Consider the following 26,138-nt stretch of genomic DNA (forward strand, 5'->3'; position numbering starts at 1 on the left):
CAAAGAGATATAGAGAGACTTCTTGATTCTGAAATCGGGTTGCAAACACTATCTGATCATGCCCCAGTTCATACAAGAATGAGATGGGGCCTTTCTCCCCAGACTCAGTGGCTTTGGAGGCTGAACCCATTCCTGCTCTCAGACAAAGCTAGGACATCCAAGATAAAGGACACTATTTTAAAGTATTTTGAGGAAAACACAACAGAGGATAGTAACCCAATGATGGTATGGGAAGCCCATAAACCAGTCATTAGAGGGGTCCTGGTAAAGATGGGAGCCAGACTCAAAAAGGAAAGAGAGGAGGGGATCAACCTTCAGATGGGAAAAATCAAAACCTTAGAGGAAAAACACAAACAGACCATGCTCACGACTGACATGGAGGAATTGAAGGCAGCAAGAGAACATCTCTTAAAATTACTATACCATAGAGCCCAACATATGTTCCTTATGGGAAAAAAGACTCTCTATGAGGAAGGAAACAAACCGGGCAGATTACTTGCTAGGCTCCTTAGAAATAGAAAGATTGAACTACAAGTCCATTCCCTACGAAAAAAAGATCAGACCAAGACTTATAAACTATCTGAGATAGCCCAGAGATTCGCAGAATTTTACTCCAACCTATACAACCTGCCAATCCCCATCTCCCACATAGACAGACAGGAGAAAATACGTCAATTCTTGACTAAATTCGGATTACACAAATTGGAGTCAGAAGACATCAGACTGTTAGAAGACCAGCTGACAACGGACGAATTTTTAATAGCCCTGAAGCAAACTGCTACAGGGAAAAGCCCGGGCCCAGACGGATTTACGACACAATATTATAAGACTTTCCAAGGAATCCTGGCCCCTCACTTTATCAGAGCTTTTAACAATGTTACCAAAGATAAGAAACATTCCCCAGAGCTTTTAGCTGCCCATATCACGGTAATCCCCAAAGAAGGTAAGGATCCTTTAGCATGTGAAAGCTATAGGCCAATATCTCTGCTAGACGTTGATATCAAATTGTTTGCAAAGATATTGGCCAATAGACTACTTCCTCATATACCATCTTTGATTACAGTAGACCAGGTTGGCTTTGTTCCGGGACGCGAAGCAAGGGACAACACTATTAAGGTTTTAAATGTCCAACACTGGCTTTCTAGACGTCGGATGGAAGGGATGTTCCTTTCCACCGACGCCGAGAAGGCCTTTGATCGTGTCGCTTGGGACTACATTTCTAGCCTTTTGGCTGATATGGGCCTGGGTATAAACATGCGAAGTTGGATTGGCCTGCTATATAGTGACCCTTCTGCTCAGGTCAAAGTTAACTGTACACTCTCAGAGAGATTTAGCTTAAAAAATGGGACAAGGCAGGGATGTCCCCTGTCCCCTCTCATATTCATTCTTTCCCTAGAACCTTTCTTAAATGCAATAAGAGCCAACCCCTCCATTCATGGAGTACTCATAGGGGAGAAGGAATACAAGACTGCAGCTTTTGCTGATGACATGATATTTTTCATAACTCAACCCTTAATCTCATTACCAAACCTATTAATAGAGTTTACAGACTTCGCGGCCATCTCAAACTTAAAAATCAATTTCACTAAGTCTTTTGGACTGAACGTTACCCTTCCACAGAATCTGTACTCCCTCTGTCAGGAAAATTTCCCCTTTAAATGGGCTTCTGAGAGCTTCACATATCTGGGAATCCAGATCCCCTCCAAACTTTCAGACGTATTCCGACTAAACTTTGATAAACTCATGCGTTCCACGAGACTCACGTTGGAAAACTGGGTGGACAAACCCCTCTCCTGGTTTGGCCGAATGGCCAGTATTAAAATGACTATACTTCCTCGAATACTCTATTATCTAGCTACTCTACCAATCTATATTCCCAAAAAATGGTTCCTTGCCCTCCAGGGTCATGTATCTAGGTTTATATGGGGAAGTAAACCTCCCCGACTCAAAAGAGCCAAGTTGACTTACCCCAAAGATAGTGGGGGAGTAGGTCTTCCAGATTTCTGGAGATATTACCAAGCAATACACCTGACGAGAATAATTGACTGGCATTGTAACGAAGCAAATAAAGACTGGGTGACGTTGGAGAAACAATTCTTTACATGTGATATCTCTTGGCTACCCTGGAACTCAGACCTAGACAGAACAGCCTCCTATTACCCCGACCTTAAAACACATCCCACAATCTGGCCATCTCTCTCAGGGTTTGGAAGGTGCTGCAAGGAAACTAATCTTTCCTCGGTGACTGGCCCTCTTTCTTCTATAAGGTTTAGGAAAGCTTTTCCACCAGGATCTGACCCGAATTTTCTCCAAAATACCCACAACATACAGGATCTCTTGATCAAAGATTTATGGATCAACAACAGAGTGATAGAATTTGATACATTATCTCAAAACTCCTCACAGCGGCCCCCATTTTGGCAATATTTGCAACTCAAAAGCTTTCTTTTTTCCCTGAGTAAATCATCTAGCCTAAATAGGAATTTGACAGATTTTGAACAAATAATTATTCACCAATCTCAGCAATCTCATGTGGTATCAGAAATGTACCGGTTACTTCTAGACTTATCCCATGGTCAAACTGTTCTTTTTAAAAACGAGTGGGAGACTAGGCTACAGATTACAATTAAAGATGAGGACTGGGAGAAAGTCTGTATCATGACACATAAAAGCTCCCTTAGTGTATTAATACAGGAAACGAACTTCAAACTACTATCCCATTGGTACAGGACACCAGCTCTTCTACATCGGTTTTTCCCCTCAACATCTGACCTTTGTTGGAGATGTGGTGAGCAAAAAGGTGATTTGCTTCACATTTGGTGGCATTGTTGCAAAATCCTCCCATTCTGGAAGCAAATACATGCTCTCATTAAGGAAATAGCCTCTGAGTCCCTTGAGTGGAAACCAGAAGTGTTCCTTTTACATTTATCTAAGGAAAGCCTCCGATCCTACAAAAAATCCTTGGTTAAACATTTATTAAACGCTGCTAAAGCATGTATTCCTCTGAAATGGAAGGAGCCTGAGCCACCCTCACTCTCCCTCTGGTTCCAGAAAATTGAATATATTGCCAAGATGGAGGAACTAATACACTCCAAGGAGGAAAAATCGGAGAAATTTTTTATCATGTGGACACAGTGGTTTGCTTTCCAGGAAAGTGATACCTATCGATCCATCATTAGGCCCCTCCAGGGCTTACCCCTCTCCTAGGTCATCATATCTTGCAGGTTGATATGTATTATTTCCTCCCTTCTTCTGCATAAGGTTACAAAGTGTTAGGTTTTAAATCTCTGGCAACCCCATCTACCTACTTATCTGTCTTGAGCTTTTAGAATCAAGATATGAGATAAAAGCTGGCATCACTGATCCCCTCATAAGGTTTCTATGCTCACATGCATTACGGTGAAATTGCTACTCCCTACTGAGCTCTGCATTGTTCCACTTATTATGCTATTCCTTGTCTTTGTTTTTGTGCCAATCAAACAAATAGGTTGATTAAGATTTAATAAGAAGCTCCTTGGGAGATATGTTGAATTTCTGTATGACGTTCATCGTTTGATCTTGATGCATGAAGACTGTACATTGGATGTTCTTCTTTGTTTTCAATAAAAATTGTTTGAAAAAAGAAAACTGCCCGGGCATTTTTCCCCTGATACTGTGCAAAGCATGATGGAATTTCTGATGTTGTTGTTCTTGTTGCCTAGCAACAGGGAGGGGTGATCAGGACACAGGACAGTTGGAACTGTGTCTCATGCTCCCTGTCACCTCCTTTCAACCAAAAAGATGGCTGCCCTCATGAAATCACAAACATTTGCCTGTTCTTTTAAAATAGGGTGGGTAAGAGATTATATTACCTATACATTTTAATTAACATTAACTAATGTAACTTAATGACAGTATGTTAGTTTAGGCTGAAGTTCATCTTTAACGTTTGAAGACGTCTATCAGTTCTATTTCCTTTGCTGCTGCTGTGACGAATCTCAAGTTATCACAGGCTCTGTGATATGGTGCCGAACAATGGTGTGGTGTTTTTGCTTATAGTAACCAACCAATATTTATTACATTAACAATATGTCTGCTTCCATGAAACCATGCAGATTTATTTTAGGATTTTTGTCATCTGTAAGAAACAAATTTTTTTTTTGTTTAAAGGTTACTATGCTGTTGCTTATCTTTTAGAGCAGAGAGGACGTTCTTAGTTCAGGTCCGCGTTAACCTAACTGCAGGCTGAAGCCTCAACCCCCCAGGGCACCCTGCTGAGGCAGGATGTTCTGCACGCTGGGACAACTACTACACAGGCTTCCAGAGTTTCAAACCGAAACATTACAGAAAAATCAGATGCATTACCATTTTCCATGTTTGCATTTTGTGTTCTTCATGTGTCTGCGTGGGCGCCGGTAGCCTGAATATAATGCAGCAACCCACTTGTCAACAATTTTAAACAAGGGTGGAGGAATAGCTAGGTAGTATTGCATTTTCTATTTATAATGCTGTGGGTGCAATATGGTCATAGCTGCTTTTTTTTTTTTTTTTTTTAGTTTGGTTCCCTATTCAATGCATCAATACAAAGCTAGTTTAAAGTCAGTGGAAAGGTGAATTTATTAGAGTGTGTACATGTCTTTACCTGGCTGAAAGAATCCAGAGAGACTCCATTCTCAGTTAGGAACTGACGTACATCTTGTACTAACTGAGTTTCCCCCAAAGCAACTCTTACAGCCACACTTCCCTTTCCTTCCTAGAGAAGACAGGAGAAATAAAGGACATTATAAAATGAAAAAGGAAACTGAACAACAGAGAATAACTACATTCATAAGCCATGTAGGCAATCCAGGCAACACTTACATGATCCAAGACTTGGCTTTTGCTAGTATTGTACTTTTGAGCAATCGCCTCAGCCACTGAACTGATGCCCATGAACAGAGTGTTCCAGTTGTGGGAGCTGGAGGAAAATACAGAAGTAACATATCAGAGATTGGACTGGTAGAATAAAAACTGATAAGTGGGGCGGATATGAGAGACCCACTAGTGCTAAACAGAGCCTTACTTCAGAACATCGCCTGCACTGACAGGGTGGTAAGACTCCACACAGGAAAAAAGGGCACAGGAGCCCTTACGGAAGATAGGGCGCCCCATAGGCAGCAATGTTAAAAGAAAAGGGAAATCTGGGCACATGCCAACTGCCGCTATCAGGCGCCCAATTAGCAGCAATCAAAGATTTCCGCATCCGCAGGCGTCCGATTGCATTACATAGCGGTACTCTGCAGTATCGGGGCTTTACCGTGTGTGTGTGGGGGAGGGGATTTAAGGGCTAGGAGAGAGGGAGGGGTTAGGGTTGGGCACCACCGGGGGATGAGGGTTAAGCACCAACTAGGAGGGAGGGTGGTGGCTAGGCACCATCAGGGAGGGGTTTGTGTTAGGCACCATCAGGGAGGGGTTTGGGGAGGGTTCTGTGTGAGAGTAGGGTTAGGTTTAGTAATAATAATATATCGGTACATACTACCAATAGTCTACTATGGAAATTTAGCAGTAGAAGATCGTTATTTTAGCGACATTCTGTTATGGGCAAACCCGGTGCCCTTTTTTCCTGACACCTTTTTTTTATGTACGCAATAAGACTATCTTATAGGCAGCCTTACCAGCAGTGTCTCTTTAGGAACCCCACATTTAATCAAATGGAAAATGTAATTTTTCTTCTAGGAAAATTGGACAGATGATTCTGAACCAACTTCGTAAATATGGAATTTATACCTAAAGATACTCAAGCGCAGCAAACGATAACATGATATTAAACCAGGATTGTCAGCCACAAAACCAAATTCTATTTTCACACTGCTCTGGTTTTATTGTGTAGTCTACATGCAGTCTGCATTTCAAGGTTTCTGTTATATATAATAAATCTTATCTGAGCCAGCCTGGCTCTATTCTGTCAGGCTGAGGGAAATACACCTCACCCTTCTGCAGAAGCTGCTGAAATACAATCTATGCTGTGCTCATGTGTGTTTACAAAGCAAGCTAGATATGACAGTGCAGTTTCTAGGAGAAAAAAAATTAAGGGAGGAAATGGCATCAGGATTGGCTTCTGTCAGGGCCGTAAATATGGAAAATGCCTGAAACTGCTTTCTAGGTACATAAAGAAAATGTATCTGTTTCTGCAACTTTTTTCAGCTTACAACGGTGTAGATAAATACATTTGAATAGTAAAATACTATATCAAAAGTAGATAATTTCCTTTAACGGAAGCAGAAATTGGTAGTTTGATGGTTATAGCTAACCCATAGACCATATGGCTTTACCAATATTTCTTATTTTAACGTGGTTTCCCATTGCCTCTTTCCACACTGTCAATTAATCATGGTTTTTGGCCTTACATTAGAGCACTATGTAAGGCACGGAGTAATGTTTTAGCAAATCATTAGTACAACATACAACTGTGTATTGTTACTGTACTGGTATCAAAATACTTTCTGTTCTAGATCACTTGAGTACAGAGTTTCACACATTGGACATCGGTCCTGCACAGAAATCAGATCATTTTTGCATCATTTCTCTTGGGTGACTATCGGCGGTATAAAAACAAAACAACAACAACAACAAAAAAAAGAGAGAGACAACTTCGGTTTTTGTTGAGCATATTGCACACGTTTTTAATTGCAAATGAAAAAAAAGTAAACGAAAAAATCATGAGCATAAAACCCAATTGTAGAGCACTGGAAAAATTAAAAAAAAAATGCATGCAACATCGCAAAACCAAGAGTGCTCCCTGCAATCTTGTTCAGCTCCCAATAAGCAGGGTGAAACCTATCAATAGCCCTGCACACTAAAGGCAAGAAAGCTTGTTTCAAACAATGGTTAGCCCATAGCTAACAATACGATTTCCCATTGATGATAACAGTACCTGGCACTATTGGCCTTGTCCTTGACAGCCTTTTGTTTCTTATATCCAGAGGACTCAGCAGCCATTTCGCCTTCATCCTTTTTTACTGTAGAGGGAAGAACATGCAACATCCGGCCCTGGAGAAAGAAACCATTGTTAAAAAAGAGACTTACAAGGTAACGTGGCATTATTCTGAGAGCGTCTGCAAGAGAGGACAACATTAGCTGAAGAATATGCGTGGATGTCAACTGAATTTAAAAAACAATTATACACAATGTTAACAGTACATTGGTACAGTCATAAATCTGATCATGGAGAACAAACGACAACAATCTTTGGCTGAAGAAACAAAAGCATGTCTTGTCATACTATTGCACGAACACGTGCAAATGTGAATCATTGCCTATTCCTATTACATTTTACAGTACGGTTAATCGGATCCCAGCTTATAGCAGCACACTGCACTGGAAACTTCTAGACATCTAAGCATTATTATTATTATAAGTGCCATACTCAGATATGTCCAAGTTACCAACAACCGAGAAACACCCCAAAAAAAAGTTAATTGTGGTATCTTCTAAGGTGAAAAATTGGTTAAAAATGTGTATTGCTCTCTGTGCACTGTGCCCTTAAAGTGGACCCGGACTCTTGCACAGCCCACAATGAAAAGTCTTTAATCCATATAACATTGCTAAAGAAATTAACTGCACTGTTGTCTGTCTGTTTAGCTGAGGTCAAAGAGTCTATTTAGCTTTTATCAGTAGCTGTGAATCAGAGCATCCTCTCTGCCTGAGGCATAACGCTTTCAGTGCTGCCAGGAAAGCAACACCAAGTTAAATCGTCAGGTTGTTTTTTGTTTTTTTGTTTTAGGATGTGGCTGGTCTCTTTGAGCAGAGAGGAAGTTATGAGTTTAGATCCACTTTAAGGTGTAGCCCCAGTTCTTTTGTTTTTAAGTAATAATTTAACATCTTTAAAAAGGTCCACTATCGCAAAATTAAAAAAAAACAAAAAAAAACAACTAAAAATGATTATACTGAAGAGAAAGCTATTAGAAGAGGTAGTAAAGGGTTAAGAATTAGTTAAAGAATAATTCACACTAATGTTTACACATACATGCCTGCATGTGACACCTCTTACCGACAGGGTTATGGGATGCTGTACTGGGCTGCTAGCTGCCCAAGGGCATTTCAGCTAGTAGTAAAACTGTCTAAGTTTAACCAGGCAGATAACCCATCCTCTAAGAGGCATCATATGCAGGCTGTCATGTATGTGTAAACAGCAGTGTGATTTGTTCTTTAACTAATTCTTAGCCCTTTACTATCCCTTCTACTAGCTTTCTCTTCAGTATAACTCACTTATAGTTTTATTTTTTTTTATAAATTTTGCGATAGTGGTCCTTTAAACATACCTTTCTAGTTTACATTGAAAATGGCTTTGGTTTTCTAAATATCACAAACAAGGATATATTAAGCTCCTCCCCCTTATGTACATAACACATCCAGACGATTTAAAAAAAATCCAGAGGTTTACATGGAGCAAAAAGACCTATTTTGTCAATCAAATGCATAACTTATTTGTTCACAGATTTCTTCATCACAGATGTAGCTCCAAGTGCAGAGTTCACTGATATCCTGACAGGTTTCGCAGCCAAAAGTCACTTCTTTAGAGGCACATGGAAATTATACAAAATCGAGTCAAAAAAACACAACAGTCTCCAAATTCTGTGATGCTACAGATAAAAGCTTGCCAAAGGAGTGCTTTCCTCCTACATCTTGAGGGGCAGTCACCCCGAGACATAGGATGTTTACATTAAAAAAAATTATTTTGACATAAATATCAAATGTATTGCTTTGGCTCCACCCCTTTGTTTTCTTTGCAGCCAAGGAAATATATTACATTTAATTACTATGACTTCAGACATGAGGAAAATATTCAAACAGTACAACTTGTGTGCAACTAGCGCCCCCTTGTGGTAAGCTGAAATATAACATATGTAAACACTGTTGTAACTGAAGAATAATTTTATTGCAATAAAAACTGTGTTCAAAGCCACTTTTATTTTAAAAATGCCTAAATGATTTAGTCAGTGTTTATCCATTGTAAAATCTTACCCCATCCAATCTACATTGAAAAGGGGCTGAGATCTTTACTATTGGCAAGGCATATAACTGCTGTTATGTGTTTAATCTGTGCTTTATGTTCAGCCGTAAGACCTTGACAAATGCTAACAAGCTTGCTTTGAAACACGGCTGCAGCACAACCTGCCTTCCGATTCCATTTCACAAGTGTCATGACACCTTATTGTACAATCAGAAAGCTGCAAACCATTATAATATTTAAACCAGGATGATGGTATCTTAATGCAGCAAAGGCTAATCAGGCGTCATTACATTTTTTCTCTCCCTTTTTATTCCCAGCATACCTGAAATATCTGTCCGTCAACTTCTGAATATGCTTTCACCGCGTGCTCAGTGAAGAGGAATGAAACAAATGCAAAGCCTTTTGGTTTCTTTGTCAGTTTATCAATAGGAAAATGGATCTCGGAGATTGTACCTACAGGAGGACATTTTTTAAAAAAGCAACTTTACAAAACGTGACCAAACAATGCTGCTAAAGCGCTCTGACTATACTGTACAGTTTTTCCTTTGAATAACTTTTACAGTGTTATAAGCATAGAATATTTAATGGAAGCCTGAAATAAGAGACATGTAGAAAGGGATTACTGCTAGCTAATTTTTTTTTTTTTTTTTTATTTTTTTTTTTTTATATAAAAACATGTTACCGGTACTTGCCTGGATTCTGTACTGAATCCCCCACATTAAAGTCCACTTTTTATCACCATGTCTGTTATTTTTTAAGAAACTGGATGAAAATCCCACTATTAATCCCTATATCCAGCATCTGTATTCATTTGTTTAATCTCAGCTTTCGTGTACCTGAATAAAAAGGCACCATCTTTGTTAAATGCTCAATCTTTTCAATAATTTTTTTTCCCGCTGCAGAAACCTAGAAAAATATACACTGGCTGAGGCCTTCTACAGGCTATGGCGATGTGAATCTTGCAGCATGCATCTTGGTAAGCAATATAACAAGATTGACAGTCCATAGAGGTTTAAAGGTCTTTGTTTTTGTTTTTTTTCCCCAATGTTAGGAAGAGGAAGGTGGAGACATCACTGCAGTTTGGTGGACGTGTTTGTACCCAGGAACGTATAGTTATGTGGTGTGCTCTGGACCAATCATAGGAACAAAAGTTATGCAGGAAGCAGACAGAAATAAGTTGTGTTTATGCTCAATGAAGCATCTGTATGTTAATACATCAGGTGTTCCTTACTGGGTATTGCTGAGAGGATGCTTGTGGAGCAGTGGGCGCCAGTTAGCAGATAGCTTGATGGTCATTTTTCACATCTTTTCGAGCTTCTGAAGACGCGCTGGGGTTGACGTCCATATGCTCTCAGCACGGAGCTAGGCAAAAATAGCCGATCTCAGTCGGGTCCGCTCTACTTGCGCCTGCGCAGTAGAGTGGGATGAAATCGATTGGCTATTTCCATCTTTCTCTGAGCGGAGAGCCGATACAGCGTCTGTGCTGGAGCCGGGAAGGTAAATATTTACATCCCGCTGTTCAAGGGGCCAGAGCGAGACCGCAGTGGGACACAGGAGGATGGGGGAAGTCTCGATAGGATCCAGAGGCTTCCCCCTACCGAGGTGAATACCCCCCAGGGGAACTTTTTGTCGTTACAAGTTTTCTTTAAAGTGCTGCCGAAGATGTCAGTGTTAAATACTAATTAATAATAACTACTATTTCTGCACTCATCACTGATATATTCACAGTTCAAAATCTGTGAAAAGGTTCACTTTAAGGGTCCCTTTACACTTGGGGCGGGCTGAACAAACGCATCGCAGCCGAAAAGTCACACCACACATTATAGCCGCAATGCGACATGAGGAAAAACAAAATCATAACTTCCGGTGAACTTCAGGGACTATCACAGAAATGGCACGATAACGCACTGCACCTTGTACGTTACCCAGAGCGCTTTCATCGCTCCATATCGCAAGCTGTGTGTCGTGTTCCATTGCCTTTAATGGCCACTGGAACAAAGTACGCTAGGATAGAGTACCGTAATGCATTAATCCCGCAAGATTACTACCCAAAAGAATATGCCGTTCAGGTGTTCTGAACAGGGCTGTGGAGTCGGAGTCGTGGAGTCGGGCAATTTTGGGTGCCTGGAGTCGGAGTCGGGAAAAAATGCACCGACTCCGACTCCTAATGAATTTGTAACTGTAATTAAAATAGAAAATATGATAAAATGTTCTATTTCTCAGATAAGTCATTAAAAATAATGTATATATACAGTAATAGCTGTGCTTAGTCCACAAAAATGAAATAAACCAATCAAAATTAGTTACTTGTGCTGCTTCAATAAAGCAGTCCCCGTATTTTTAAGGTCAGATATACATATCTGATTGTGACTGTATATATGATGTGTACACAGGAATCTCTTATATATACTAAATACCATCTATGCTGTAAGAATAAAGCCTGATGTGTAGCTGTGTCACTAATAGAGATGGTCAACGAGATAGAAATAATTCTGCATTGATGCTGATTTATGCAAATGTATGCACTCCCTTTGCTGATGAAATCAAATAATTTGATATGTTGTTAAAATTTGGTTTGGTGACTACAAATTAAAGGGTAACTGAGACGGATGAAAAGTAAAGTTTTATACATACCTGGGGCTTCCTCCAGCCCCCTTCAGGCTAATCAGTCCCTCGCTGTCCTCCACCACCCGGATCTTCTGCTATGAGTCCTGGTAATTCAGCCAGTCAGCGCTGTCCGGCCGCATGCCGCTCCCACAGCCAGGAACATTCTGCACCTGTGCAATAGTGCTGCACAGGTGTAGTTTGCTCCTGGCGGCGTAGTGTGTGCATGCGCACTACGCCTGACTGGCTCAAGTACCTGGACTCATAGCAAGAAGATCCAGGTGGTGGAGGAGAACAACGAGGACTGATTATCCTGAAGGTGGCTGGAGGAAGCCCCAGGTATGTATAAAAACTTTAATTTCATCTGTCTCAGGTTTACTTTGTTACACAGTAGTACTAGACTCTACATATGCATTCCCCACAGAGCTGTAGTGTTGTCCGGATCATGAACGATTCGGATCTTTGATCCGAATCTATTTTATGAGTTGATCATCCGAATCATCAAAATGAACGATTCGGATCGCAAAAGGGGCGGGGCCAGAAGCGACACGCCCCCTCTCAGCGGGCAGCGGGCTCCTGGAAGCAGAGCTGAGATGGATCGCTCTGTTGGATGCGCGAGGCAGCCTTGCAGGGACAGCAGGTAGATGAGAGAGAGGGGACATGGGTGCCACTGCCAGATATGTGTAGAGCACACATACTGGCTATAACGTGCTGCCCATTATAGGCTGGCTGTTCCGTAGTGCTGCACAGTGATCACATGGGAAGCTTTTGGCTCAGCACAGCTCAGTAACTTTGCAGGCACTGTGATTGCACTGCACTCGGCACTAAACAGCTGCACTTATCTTCTGGGAATGCTTTCCTTCACTGTGCGACGTTTGCAGTCAAAGTATACAGATGAGCATATAGGTGAAATACATGTAAAGCATATGATTGCTGCATGTGGGTATTGTGTGCAAACATTTCTGCTCTCTGCTCGTCCCTCCTCCCATCTCTGTCCACTCCCTGCCCTCTGTCCATCTTCTCCCCTTCTCTGTGTGTCCACTCCCTCCCCTTCTCCTGTCCACAGCAGGGAAAGACCTGTCCTGCTAGTCATTTCACCCCGAATGCTTCGGTAGTAAAATGATCCGAGATTCGGATCAAAGATCCGGATCTTTTCAATGATCCGATTCGAATCATCCGGATCATTGAAAAGATCCGAACTTCCCATCTCTACAGAGCTGCAGGGAATCCACTGAGAATGCTGTGCACATTGAACACAGAGGTGTTGTCTGTTTACAATCTCCTCATTCCCCTGCAGAGTACCTGCACATCACTCTTACATGTACCCACACTTACATTGCCTAGGGCCTGATAGATGTTCTTTGTTCCGGTTTGTACCTTTTACAAGTACTCTTACCAAGGACTAGTTTTAGTCTAAAGGGAATAAATATAATAGTCTGCATATCCTTCTCACTTCAGTTGTCTTGTAAAATTCCTAAGCGTTGGCAGTTAAGAGACGAATTTCATGTTACATACTTTTAATCAACAAAATTGTAATATGCAAATTAGAGGAGTCGGAGTCGGTGGAATCCTAAACTGAGGAGTCGGAGTCGGTGGATTTTTAGACCGACTCCACAGCCCTGGTTCTGAATAGCTGTATTGCTTGCTGTAAAGCTACATACAGCACAGTGGCATAGTGGTTAGCGCTCTCGCCTTGCATCGCTGGGTCCCCGGTTCGAATCCCAGCCAGGTCAACATTTGCAAGGAGTTTGTATGTTCTCCCCGTGTCTGTGTGGGTTTCCTCTGGGCACTCAGGTTTCCTCCCACATCCCAAAAGCATACAGATAAGTTAATTGGCTTCCCCCTAAAAATTGGCCCTAGACTACGATACATACACTACACAATACATACATAGACATAGGACTATAGTAGGGATTAGATTGTGAGCCCCTCAGAGGGACAGTGACAAGACAATATACTCTGTACAGCGCTGCGGAAGATGTCGGCGCTATATACATAATAATAATAATAATAATAATAAAAATACACACGCTCAACCACCATTATTAAAAAAAAAAAAAGCAATCCTTGTTGCTAGACGACAAACGAATGACATCACAGCATGTTTGAATTCGGTGATGGCATGACTACGGGCCACCATTAGGATTGCTAGCAGAAATTGAGGACCCAGAAGTGTTTAAATTAGCTACACGCAAGGAGTTTGACCGGAGGGATCATTTGTTGTCACTCAACACAAACGACTAACAGCGATCATAGTCTGAACGGACGATAATCGCTGCGCTTTACAGTCATTGGGACACTAACTGTTCTCGGCCGACTCGCTGTTTTTCGTTTGCCTTGAGCGACAGCGGTTAGAGCGTGTGTACGTAGCCTAAATGTGTGAATTACAAACTGCTGAAAAAAACCATCATGAGCGACAGGCAATCGGTGTTGAGTAATGCTGGAGCACACCATGACATTTTCGGTTAGATAGATGGCTCGATAGACAACTGATGAGTACTGGGAGATAAAGACTAGTAGGATATTCTTATATCCACTAATCATGTTATCAGGGTAGTTGTATCCAACAATCAGATGCTTTACACTAAATTTGGGTAAACAGACAAGTGCTGATGCCCCCCATGCTGGCACACACTGCAGAGTTCAATCAACCTTTCATGTATTTTGTGGTTGGCTTGTTTATGACGATATAGAAAGAAGCACAGCCTGACAGTCCTCTAATGCCCAGTGGATCCCAGGCATGTACAAATAGCATTACAGCTTTCTGGTGCTCCCTTTGTATGTTCCAGCATTTTGGTGAAAATGTGTCCCATTATCCCAATACCCATCCCCGTTTCCAAGCTTCGCCAAAATGTCCCCTGCTACCCTATTAGAACGCCTCTTTTTAGTGTTCCTTTGTTATAATGCCCCCACAGAAATTGCTTCATTAAACGCGTAGTCCCCAGTTAACGAATGAGATAGGGACTATAGGTTCCTTCTTAACCTGAATCTGTCCACAAGTCGAAATGCTGTGCCATCTCTGTCCCCTGTACCTTCTCTATGGCCCCCTGTGCCTTTAGTGTCCCCCTCTGTAGTTCACCTCTGTGCTCTTCTCTTTACTATATTCCTCTCTGCCCATTATAGAGCACCTGTCCATATTGCTCCCTCACAGTGTTCCACTGAATTACATTTTACAACCACAGTAAATTTACTGTATGAGGCTTTACCGTATTTGGAGAAAAGTCCCTCGATGTCTGCCTCGGTGCAGCTGTATGGCAGATTTCTGACAAAGAGTCTTCCAGATTCTGACAAATCCTCTTGTAGCTCTGGGTCCTTTTGATGCTGTTCCCAAGGTCTGTCATGTACCTTCTCAGACTGAGATGGGCTCTGTTTTTGCTCAACCCGAAACACTTCTATGTATCTTCCACCTGTAACACATACAAGCAAGCTCTGTATTGACAATGACTGGCTATTAATGTATGCTAAAAAAGTCATCACTCACACTTAGTAAGAGGGCTTTTCGGTCTTCTTTAGCCCCTTACAGTCTCCTAGTGGTTTTGGGTCACCATAATCTATCTGGGTATTCTGCAATACTGGCCCAAGCACTATCACATCAATCCATGTCATGCACTGATGAGGTCCACAAAGTCAGAAACAAGCCCCATGCATGCTGGATTGGTGTAGCTCTATTAAATGTATAAGCTATAAACTCACTATAGTTAAGGAGTGGTGGGGGGGAAAGGTTGTGCATCCCTAAACACATGCTGCAATTGAATGGTTAATCGCACAGGCATACACCGCCACTGCCAGACTGAAAAATGCATGCCCTGCATCCAAGACAAGCGCTAACATTTATTAAATTAAATTAAAGTGGTATGCGCTGGCTTTCTCCTCGCTATAAACTCACTATACACTAGTGATTCTAGATGTAGCCTGGCTACAGTGGCACAAACAGATAATTTGCATATTCAGGAATATTGTATTATGGGAAACCAAACTTGCTCACTTAAAGCTGAATTATTGCAAATTCCTTCTGTTTTAAAGTAGGCTTTTAGCCCTTGTAATCTCCTAGTTGTTCTGGGTCACCCCAAGCTGGCTGGGTACACTGTCACATGGTCTTCACACCTGATTGCAACACATTATGCAACCACACAGCAAACAAAATATTTGTTTCAACATAAAACTCCAGCCAGAATGAATAGAGCAAGAAAGGGCTAGAGAATGTGTCAGGACTGGATTGCTAGCAATGCATTTCTAACTTTATGGCCCATTCACACTAGCAATCGCAAAACGTTACCACTTAGCGCTAGCGTTTTGTACGGGTGATTTTACCGTGATTAACGCAGTAAAATCACTGTACACTCGCGATTTTTGAGCAATCCCGATTAGCGCTTTTTAAGCACTATATCGCAATCGCTCTAGAATCTCAGTAAAATACAGCATGCACCGCGTTTTGTGATTGCCACTAATTGTGAATCGCCGCAGTGAAATCACTGTCATTAAGTTAGTATTGCGCTATCGCTTTAAAAATCGCTAGCGCTTCAACGATTAGCGATAATTGCCTGCTAATCTCCCTATTGTGAATGGGCCCTTAGGCTTCTGTCTCTCAAAACAATTTATACAGATCAATTCAGGAGGCAGTATTTGAGTGACTGCCATGCAGATGGGACTGTTCTGCCTTCGGTCGAGTAGCATTTACCGCTCTATGGAGGGATAAGAACGCGCAAGTGCCACCAGACTGCAGCTACTTCATTAGATCAAAAGGAGGTATTAGGTGAGGCTCCTGGCAGATCATGGAAGAGGTGCCCAGTGTAACTGAGGCCCCTCTGTACAAACTTTAGAACTCCCTCAGAGCAGATGATCATTCCTGATTGTTTCGGATCGAAATCTAAAGTGTGTACTTAGGTTACTTCTTTATCTTCCAACCAAAAAAATATTTCACCTGGCGCTCCATTTTTAAAACAGAAACAAAATCAATTACATTCCATTGCTATAAATAATAAAAATAGCATTGACATTTTTATGTGTGGATACTTTGTGCTATGAAACAGTGATTTGTACTGTTCTATGGAGTATCACATAAAAGCATTTGGGATTATGTTGTGCTAGAACTATAAGCACAGGTCTTGTAGGAACCTTGGCCCCGATTCATTAAACCGTGGTAAGATTGCCGTATACAGGTAGTGCATAGCAATTATAACTGTGCCAATGAACCTATTAGTGTCACGTGCATTGGCAGGATAATGTGCACATTATCCCAGTAATGTGTGTGGCGATAATAGGTTAATAGGCAGTGCACTCCCCTGGCATTAGTACTTGTAAAATTGCCATTTGGTGAATCTGGGCCATCTTGTGACATATTACGCTCAGGTCCCATGAAGTGCAGCCTATGGTGGTAAACTGCTCTGTTCCTGGCAACACCATAAGCTGCATGTGAAAGGATCCACAGTAGGGTCAACACTAGAATTTTCTAACTGTTTGCTATGAGTGCCATATCGGTTAAAGTGTATCAATCAAACTTTATTCCGTTTAACATGGTGTGTGCAAAGGGTCACCACCTGGGAGGTTTGTAGATTTGTTTGTGGTCCGGTGAGTAAGTGTGCTGCGCAGACTCAGTTTTAGGAGTTTCTCTACACTTTAAAGAGAACCTGAGGTGGGTTTGTGAAATACTATTAGGACACAGAGGGATATTGTGTGTACTGTGACCAGTCTGTGTCCTTCTATAGTTCCTCCAGTCCCTCCCTGCGCTCTGTTGTCCCCCTTATAAAAAGAGCCAGGCTAGTGACACGCACATTGTCGCTAGCCTGGTATTTACCTTCAGGCTGCCATTTACCACCGCTCCCCCACCTCCTGTATAGCGCAGCTCCCCACCTGTGTTCCTTCCCTCCCCGCCTCTGTAAGCTGAATGGAGGAAGCTTACAGAGGCAGGGAGGGAAGGGACACAGGCGGGGAGCCACACTTTACAGGAAGTGGGGGAGCGGCGGTGAGTGGCAGCCTGAAAATAAATACCAGGCTAGTGACAATCTGTGTGTCGCTAGCCTCGTGCTTTCTATAAGGGGGGGACAGCAGAGTGCGCGGGGGGGGGGGGGGGGGACGACTGAGGCACTATAGAAGTACACAGAGGCTGGTCACAGTACACACAATATGCCTCTGTGTCCTAATAGGATTTCACAAACACGCCTCAGGTTCTCTTTAAACAATGCAGATTGACTGGGTGCCCTGTCCTGCTGGTTGTCTGCCTCTAATACCCTGAACAAGATGCAGATTAGGTGCTCTGACTGAAGTCTGACTGGATTGGCCACATGCTTGTTTCAGGTGTGTGATTCAAACACTACTGCAGCCAGAATAATCAGCAAGATGCCAGGTAACTATTATTGTTTAAAAGTAAATGCATATGCTTTAGCTGACTGGGCTGATAACTATAATCTTAAAAATGTAGATTTGTGATTTGGCCAACAATGTTTTTACTTTTTTTGTTTTTTTCTTTAGTACTTAAAGAGACTCTGGAGCGAGAATAAATCTCGCTTCAGAGCTCATAGTTAGCAGGGGCATGTGTGCCCCTGCTAAAACGCCGCTATCACGCGGCTAAACGGGGGTCCCTTACCCCCCAAAATCCCCTCCGTGCAGCCGGGGATCTCTTCCGGATTGAGGCAGGGCTAACCGCCGCAGCCCTGCCCCACGCGCGTCTGTCAGCGTGCATCTCCGCCTCTCCCCCGCCCCTCAGTCTTCCTTCGCTAAGAGGGGCGGGGGGAGAGGCGGCGATGCGCCGCTGATAGACGCGACTAGAGGCAGGGCCCTGCCTCTAGGAGCAGCAAAATCTACGACCAATTTGGTCGTTGATTTTGCGGGGGGGGTTTGAGGGTGAAGGGACCCCCGTTTAGCCGCGGGATATCGGCGTTTTAGCAGCTAACTATGAGCTCTGAAGCGAGAATTATTCTCGCTTCAGTGTCTCTTTAACGTAGTGTATCAGTAATTGAAATAAGCAAGAGATGTTTCAGGTCAACTTAGGCCTGGTGCACACCAAAACCCGCTAGCAGATCCGCAAAATGCTAGCAGATTTTGAAACGCTTTTTCTTTTTTTTCTGTAGCGTTTCAGCTAGCATTTTGCGGTTTTGTGAAGCGTTTTTGGTGTAGTAGATTTCATGTATTGTTACAGTAAAGCTGTTACTGAACAGCTACTGTAACAAAAAACGCCTGGCAAAGTGCCGTTTTTCAGAGCGGTTTGCGTTTTTCCTATACTTAACATTGAGGCAGAAACGCATCCGCAATCCAAAATCTGCAGCAGCCCGGGAGTATGCATTTCTGCAAAATGCTTCCTGCTCTGGTGTGCACCAGCCCATTGAAATACATTACCCTAGCGGATCCGCACCCGCAAGCGGATCGCAAACCGCAGCAGAACCGCTCTGGTGTGCACTAGGCCTAAGTGAAGATCTACAAATCCACTCAATTGTGGAAACTGTTAATCCACCGAAGAGCAGGAACCCCACCTCTGATCACTCAGCAACAAACACCCATAGTTTGCCTGTAATTCGTCATTATGAAATAATCCATGGGATGTGAATGTAGAGGGGCGAAGAAGTGGCCTGTGGGGGGTGCAAAATGGCCCTTTCAGAAATTTTAAAAGAGTGGATCAGCCAGAGCCAGGACATTTAGGGCTTGATTCACAAAAGAGTGATAACTGTTAGCGCGAATTTTTGCGCGAAACGATAACATTTTCGCGCGCAAACACGAATTTTCACGTGAAACCGATATCGATTTCACGGGAAAATTCAATGTGAAAATTCGCGCGAAAACGCCCGTGCTAACAGTTAGCACTCTTTTGTGAATCAAGCCCCAAGTATCTAAAGTTAACATCTGCACAGTGCAGATTGGGCTGATTTATTTCAAAGGTTGGATGCACTAATCATCTCAAAACTATTAGACAAAAGATTGCAAAAATTGTATAAACTGTGTCACCTCACCCATATAGTCCTTGTTCTTCTTAAGAGCTTTATGAATCTCATCTTCACTCTTCAAGTCTACAAAGATATAACCTGAAAGACAACAGAGAACCAATGAGCCAAGCACTGTATGTAATTGTCATTCTGTCTAGCTCTGACAGATAGCTGACAGAAGTAAGTTCAGGGCCTGTCATCCACTCTCAGTGAAATTCCAGGAGCTTATAAGCAGGTGAATGCAACTGTTGCTGGTTGTGCTGTGGCACTTAGGTAATCCCAAACCCCCTAACGTACATCTGAGCAAGTGACAAATGTGTTAAAGCGGTATTGTCACCATAAAAATCAAATTTCAACAGCAACTGGTCTGAGTGTATTAAGTGATAAAGATGCTAATCCTGCATTCAAAACTTTTTTCTGCTGTTATGGTTTGGAGTTATTACATACTATAGGAGCACTGGCCCTAGTGCCAAACAGTGCCAAAAAGTTGAATGCTGGCAGTTCTTTTGATTGCTGGGAGTTCTTTTGATTGCTGGGAGTTCTTTTTATCTATAATATATTCCTCCTCTTCCATTTATTTCCCTGCCTAGCTGATCACTTGCGTTTACAAGCAAGGCCGAGGTGACTCAGTTATTAGATGTGTAAATAAAAAAAGACTCTGGGAGGAGGGCAGCTAATGAATACACAATGAGCAAGAGAAGGGAGGGGGGAAAACAAGAGTCAGGGAGGATATGATGTCAGCATTAGCTTGGCAAGATGGCCACTGCCTAGACAAGGATTTTCTGCTTTTACTTTGTAAAATTCACAGGAATCATTACGTGGATAGCACGATACATCTGTTATGTAAGATGAGGTAGTATTTATCTACTTATATGTGTGTTTTTTATTTCTAGGTTAGCATGGGTGTCGCTTGTTCTTTAAAGCTAACCTCCAAATGCAACGTAAGGTTAGTGCATTTAGATATCAGCACTTCTATTTAACCGCTCGCCTATTCTATTCCAAAAAAGGAGAAGGCCCCGCCCTCTGTTACACAATAACGTGATGCCATATTTCTGCAGGCAGAGTTACCTCTTCCACAGCCCAGCCTCAAGCTTTAGACTGTCCCCAGCTATATTGCCTTGGTGTAAGATTCTTTTTTTAAGGAAAGAGAAAATTTGGTGGCTGACTACAGCTGGAGACTGGTCTGTGAAAGCTAACCCTGCCTATAGAAAACAGACATGGCGTTATTCTGGAACAAACATAACATGTAATTGTGCAGCGAGAACTTACCAGTCTTGTTGCCATGAACATTTCTCACAATGCGAACTGCTGCAGGCCTTAACGGCAGAAGAAACTCCAGAACATTTTTCTAAAACAAAATAGGAAGACAACACTTAATACCCAGATTTCACAAGGACAAAACAAGCATCTTCTACCTCTGTGGAAAATCTTATTATTTTTCTGGAGAAACATGTGCAAAACAGTACTAGGTGTTTGTGTGTCCAGTAAAATGGATCCTGAGATATAACATTTTAACACCCAAGTGAAGGAGAAAACTATTAGGGTTCTATAGAAAAAAGGTATATTTTGTTTCTAAGTGTCTGGTTCCTAGGAGCAGGGTTATACTCCAGCATCTAATGTGCTCCCATGTACTTTGAATAAATAGTAAGGCAGATTTGATTAAAGCGTACCTAAAGTGACAAACCATAGCACTGCGTGCGTTAACCCAGTAATGCGCATGTTGCAATTGAGTTAACAGGCAGCACTCCACCGGCGCAAATGACAGTAACAGCAGCCCATAGGTGCACTCCCCCCTGCGGCACACGCAGGTGTACTCCAATCGTCAGTTAATGCAAAACGATCATTTTAAAACATCCACTTTGCATTAACTAGTTAAAGACTGGACCAGACAGCACTGTATGCATATCATGCAATATATATATGAAGATGTGCCTGGCTGTAACTGAACGTTTTATTCTCACAAAGATCTGAGGTGTTAAACTTACTTCAGTTACATTGAAGGGTGCCCCTCTTAATTTCACAGTGTATGGGGTTGTAGGCTCATTCTGAACAGCTGGTTTCTAGAAAAGAAAATATCAAAGGGAGATTTTACATAAGAATTCCAAATAGAAATTGGGTCACAAAACATGAAATATTTCTGCACTACTGAAGAGTCTCTGCTTCCCTGGGTGCATTCTACATAGCACCACTTCCATTTGCCTACCTATAGGTGAGTCTTATCGCCACCCATTTACCATCCCAAAGTAAGCTACGAAAAACATAATTGCATATTCTCACAGACACTGACTGTAGAGTCAGACAGATATTTGCCTCCGAGCAAACATTGCCATGATAAAGGGGCCCTATGTGGATCCAAAACAATGGCCATATGCTTTTACATGGAACCAAAAGGGATTTACTTTGGATGTGCCAGCTCTTTCTTTTATTGAATACTGCATAGAGGGCGTCATCCCTCTTTTCCACCTGTTGCACTCCCCACAAAGACAAAGGGTTTGATCCTTTAATGTGTGTGAGACAATACTACAAATGTGATGAAACGGTCCAGTGTCTGCTTTTACACAGTACACGTCAGTTATTCTGCCTCTATACTGCCACCACCCAAATAAATACATATATTCTGTACTAACTTACATGGATTCATGGTGCGTTATTCTGAACAGCATCTCCTCCACTGAGCTAAATGGCTGCTGTGTAATCAATTTATTCCACAGAAATACAGTACTCCTCAGGGAGAAGTCATAAAAATGGACATGATCAGACTACTCGGGTGTTTATTTTGTACGTCTGTCATTGGGTGATCACCATCACATGGTCATGTGTCACTTCTGCTTCCTGTGTTAGCTTAGACAGGAAGCAGAAGCAAAACATTATCAGATGATTGCGACCTGCCAATCAGAGATTTACAATCAATCATTTGATAAAATGTATTCCTATTCTTCTTTATGAATTCCCCTCAATAAGAATTTTAGTTAAATAATTTGATTATCTCTGGTCATAAGCATGTGATGCAACAGCTGACTTCTAACGGCCCATACACACGTCGGATTTTTGCGAAAGACAGGTCGTTTGAACGTCCCATCGTTCAGTCGTCCGCACGCCAAATTGGGCGTGTGTACAGACTGTCGTTCGGGTGACATGACTGGTCTTGAGCGATCAGCCCGGCGGATCGCTCACAACCAATCTTATCACCCGAACGAGTCTGTACACACACCCGATTTGGCGTGCGGACGACTGAACGGTGGGACGTTCAAATGACCTGTCTTTCGCAAAAATCCGACGTGTGTATGGGCCTTAAAGCTAACCAGGAATAGGGAGGAGTGATTGCTACTTTGGGGTAAATAAAGAATAAGCTGCAGGTTATTTTTCTAATCAGTATGTACAAAGAGTAGGTGTTCCAGGGTTTTTATGTCCTCACTTGGTTTATTTGGCCAGTATGGTCAGGAACAAAAATGCTCTAGATCAGCTTTTCCCAAACTTAAAGCAAACCTGTGACTTTGGGTCACTCATGCACTGCATGTGCAATATAGCCTCTCCCTCATAAATAGGAGGGATTGTAGTGGCGTAATGACTACGAGAACATATCCATAAAGCCCTTGACAGATATGTTTGGAGAGGTCTTGTACAGCAGTGGTGGGCACCAAGATGGATCAGGATGACTCTGTACCATCCAGAAACTCTATGTGGGTAAAGAATTTCCACCCCCAAGTCCCAGGTTTCTTTTAACCTCAGGTCTCCCAAAGAGTTCATGTTTTGCTCACACAAATGAGCAACAGTAAGCCTTGGAATGTGAGATGACCAGGAAGGCATAACGTTGCAGAGACCCAAAGTGCGTCAAGGAAACATTAGTTCAAGTTTTGGGAGGATTCAGTAGAGGAAATCCACTCAAACATGCAAGAATATACAAACTACAAGCAGATATTGTCTCTGGTGGGAGCTAAACCAGAACCGCAGGGTAAAAGTGAAAACCCCCTTTTCTTTATAAAACATTATGAACTTACCTCTTTCTTTGAGGCTTTATTTTTCTGAGATGGCTCAGCAGCTTTGCTTTTGCCCTCTTTAGTTTGTGGATCCATTTCTTCCTTATTTTCATTGTGCTCTGTCTCCTCCACATCCTCAGATGAAGTATTTCTTACTACCTTAGACTTAAGGTATTCCATGTCAGAAACTTCTTCTTGAAGAGCAAGCTTCCCAGCTATAAACAGAGGCAATCATTACCAGCATGTATCACTGCACACAACACATAGCCATGTATAGCTAATGGGGATTGGTTGGCCCACCTCAGTCCCTCACCTCCCACCTCTTCACCAGCAGCCTGTTCACCACACACCAACGTTGTTGTGAGTACATCTTGGAATGATTTGTAACCACTTGTTGCATTAAATTGGATTACCATAGGACGGAAGGTGCACGCATCTTTTCTTCATTAGTCCATATGCTATTGATGTCTTTCTTCTGTAACCATTATGCGGAGGCACACGTCCAGCAACATGTCTTTGGATGCAGTGCAATGGTGAATATTTATCTTTGCTTAAAAGTGGTTTCTTGCTCATACAACAACTACTTCAGTATATGGGGGAAATGCCACAAATCTTTTTCTTCCTATTTGAATACATAGCTAATGGGACCTAACCAGAAATCATTACTTGTAGACTGGACAGAAACCGACCCCAAAAAAAGTTATAAATGGTTGCAGTATATTCTGGTATTATACTGCTTTGAGAATATTTGAATGTAGAGGTCATATACAAATATATGGATATTTATGAATGTTGGGGCAACATCAGCAACCACTTTAAAAGAGAAACTGTATGTGGTAGTACCTAGGAAGGGGGAAGCCTCTGGATCCGTATAAGGCTTCCCCTCGTCCTCCTTAGCCTCCAGCGCTGCCAGTCCCCAAAAATCCGCTAACAAGCTGTGCAGGTGCAGTAGAGGCTTCACCACGCGGCAATATTTACCTATCCGCCCTCCTGAGCAGGCGCAGTACAAGCTTACCCTTGGGTTCTGCCTTGAAATAGCCAAGCCTGATCAGGTCCATTCTACTGTGCAAGCTGGATGAGAATTTAACACCATGGTGCAGTTGTGAGGAACCGGCCATGCATGTAAAAATTGCATTGCATATACAGTGGTTTGCAAAAGTATTCGGCCCCCTTGAAGTTTTCCACATTTTGTCATATTACTGCCACAAACATGCATCAATTTTATTGGAATTCCACGTGAAAAACCAGCACAAAGTGGTCTACACATGAGAAGTGGAACGGAAATCATACATGATTCCAAACAGTGCGTAATTATTCAGCCCATTGAGTCAATACTTTGTAGAACCACCTTTTGCTGCAATTACAGCTGCCAGTCTTGTAGGGTATGTCTCTACCAGCTCTGCACATCTAGAGACTGAAATCCTTGCCCATTCTTCTTTGTAAAACAGCTCCAGCTTAAGGTGGCCACACACACACGATACAATAAAATGATCCGATTTTACGTTAATTCGATAAAAACGATCGGATCTCCCGAAAAAAATCGAAAGCTTTTTTTTTCATTCGACTGAAAAATCCAATCGGATTTCTCGTTTTCTTCGATTTTAATCGACCCGGAATGCCAGATATTTTTCTTCAATCTTTCCAAAGATTGTATGGTGTGTATTGGATTGTCAATTTATTAATATACACACCCTAGCAATTTTGTCAGCGTTTCCAATAATTTTTATCATAATTGGGGAAAAAATTGAACATACGTGTGTTGTACATTGGTCATATTTTTGAAATGTTACAATAAGTCAGAAAAATGTATTGCAATTCTTAAATTGAACAGATATTTAAAAAATTGTATGGTGTGTGGCCTCCTTTAGTCAGATTAGATGGACAACATTTGTGAACAGTAATTTTCAGATCTTGCGACAGATATTCGATTGGATTTAGATGTGGACTTTGACTAGGCCAATCTAACACATAGATATGTTTTGATTTAAACCATTCCATTGTTGCCCTGGCTTTATGTTTAGGGTCGTTGTCCTGCTGGAAGGTGAACCTCCGCCCCAGTCTCAAGTCTTTTGCAGTCTCCAAGAGCTTTTCTTCCAAGTTTGCCCTGTATTTGGCTCCATCCATCTTCCCATCAACTCTGACCAGCTATCCTGTCCCTGCTGAAGAGATGCACCCCGAGCATGATGCTGCCACAACCATATTTGACAGTGGGGATGGTGTGTTCAGAGTGATGTGCAGTGTTAGTTTTCCGCCACACATAGCGTTTTGCATTTTGGTCTCATCTGACCAGAGCACCTTCTTCCACATGTTTGCTGTGTCCCCCACATGGCTTGTGGCAAACTGCAAACGGGACTTCTTATGCTTTTCTGTTAACAATGGCTATCTTCTTGCCACTCTTCCATAAAGGCCAACTTTGTTCAGTGCACGACAAATAGTTGACCTATGGGCAGATTCCCCCACCTGAGCTGTAGATCTCTGCAGCTCGTCCAGAGTCACCATGGGCCTCTTGACTCCATTTCTGATCAGCGCTCTCCTTGTTCGGCCTGTGAGTTTAGGTGGACGGCCTTGTCTTGGTAGGTTTACAGTTGTGCCATACTCCATCCATTTCTGAATGATCACTTGAACAGTGCTCCGTGGGATGTTCAAGGCTTTGGAAATCTTTTTGTAGCCTAA

General features: G+C 42.2%; 1 protein-coding gene across 6 annotated transcripts in view; it reads right to left on the reverse strand.

Annotated features, from left to right (window-relative positions):
• RBM19 (RNA binding motif protein 19) overlaps window positions 1-26,138 on the reverse strand; it is a 253,651-nt gene that overhangs the window by 211,235 nt on the left and 16,278 nt on the right. For all 6 annotated transcript variants that reach the window (XR_011021994.1, XR_011021996.1, XR_011021997.1 and 3 more), the window contains exons 6-14: window positions 23,487-23,680; window positions 21,474-21,548; window positions 20,758-20,836; window positions 19,516-19,587; window positions 14,782-14,982; window positions 9,294-9,424; window positions 6,893-7,008; window positions 4,840-4,936; window positions 4,622-4,732 (exon numbers count right to left, since the gene is read on the reverse strand). Coding sequence is in view for 3 of the 6 variants with exons in the window: in XM_068239762.1 (XP_068095863.1) it covers window positions 4,622-4,732; window positions 4,840-4,936; window positions 6,893-7,008; window positions 9,294-9,424; window positions 14,782-14,982; window positions 19,516-19,587; window positions 20,758-20,836; window positions 21,474-21,548; window positions 23,487-23,680 (1,076 nt within the window). In the remaining 3 variants the exon portion in view is untranslated. The remainder of the gene's footprint in view (window positions 1-4,621; window positions 4,733-4,839; window positions 4,937-6,892; window positions 7,009-9,293; window positions 9,425-14,781; window positions 14,983-19,515; window positions 19,588-20,757; window positions 20,837-21,473; window positions 21,549-23,486; window positions 23,681-26,138) is intronic.

This window comes from Hyperolius riggenbachi, chromosome 1 (assembly GCF_040937935.1).
Source record: "Hyperolius riggenbachi isolate aHypRig1 chromosome 1, aHypRig1.pri, whole genome shotgun sequence".
NCBI lineage: Eukaryota > Metazoa > Chordata > Amphibia > Anura > Hyperoliidae > Hyperolius > Hyperolius riggenbachi.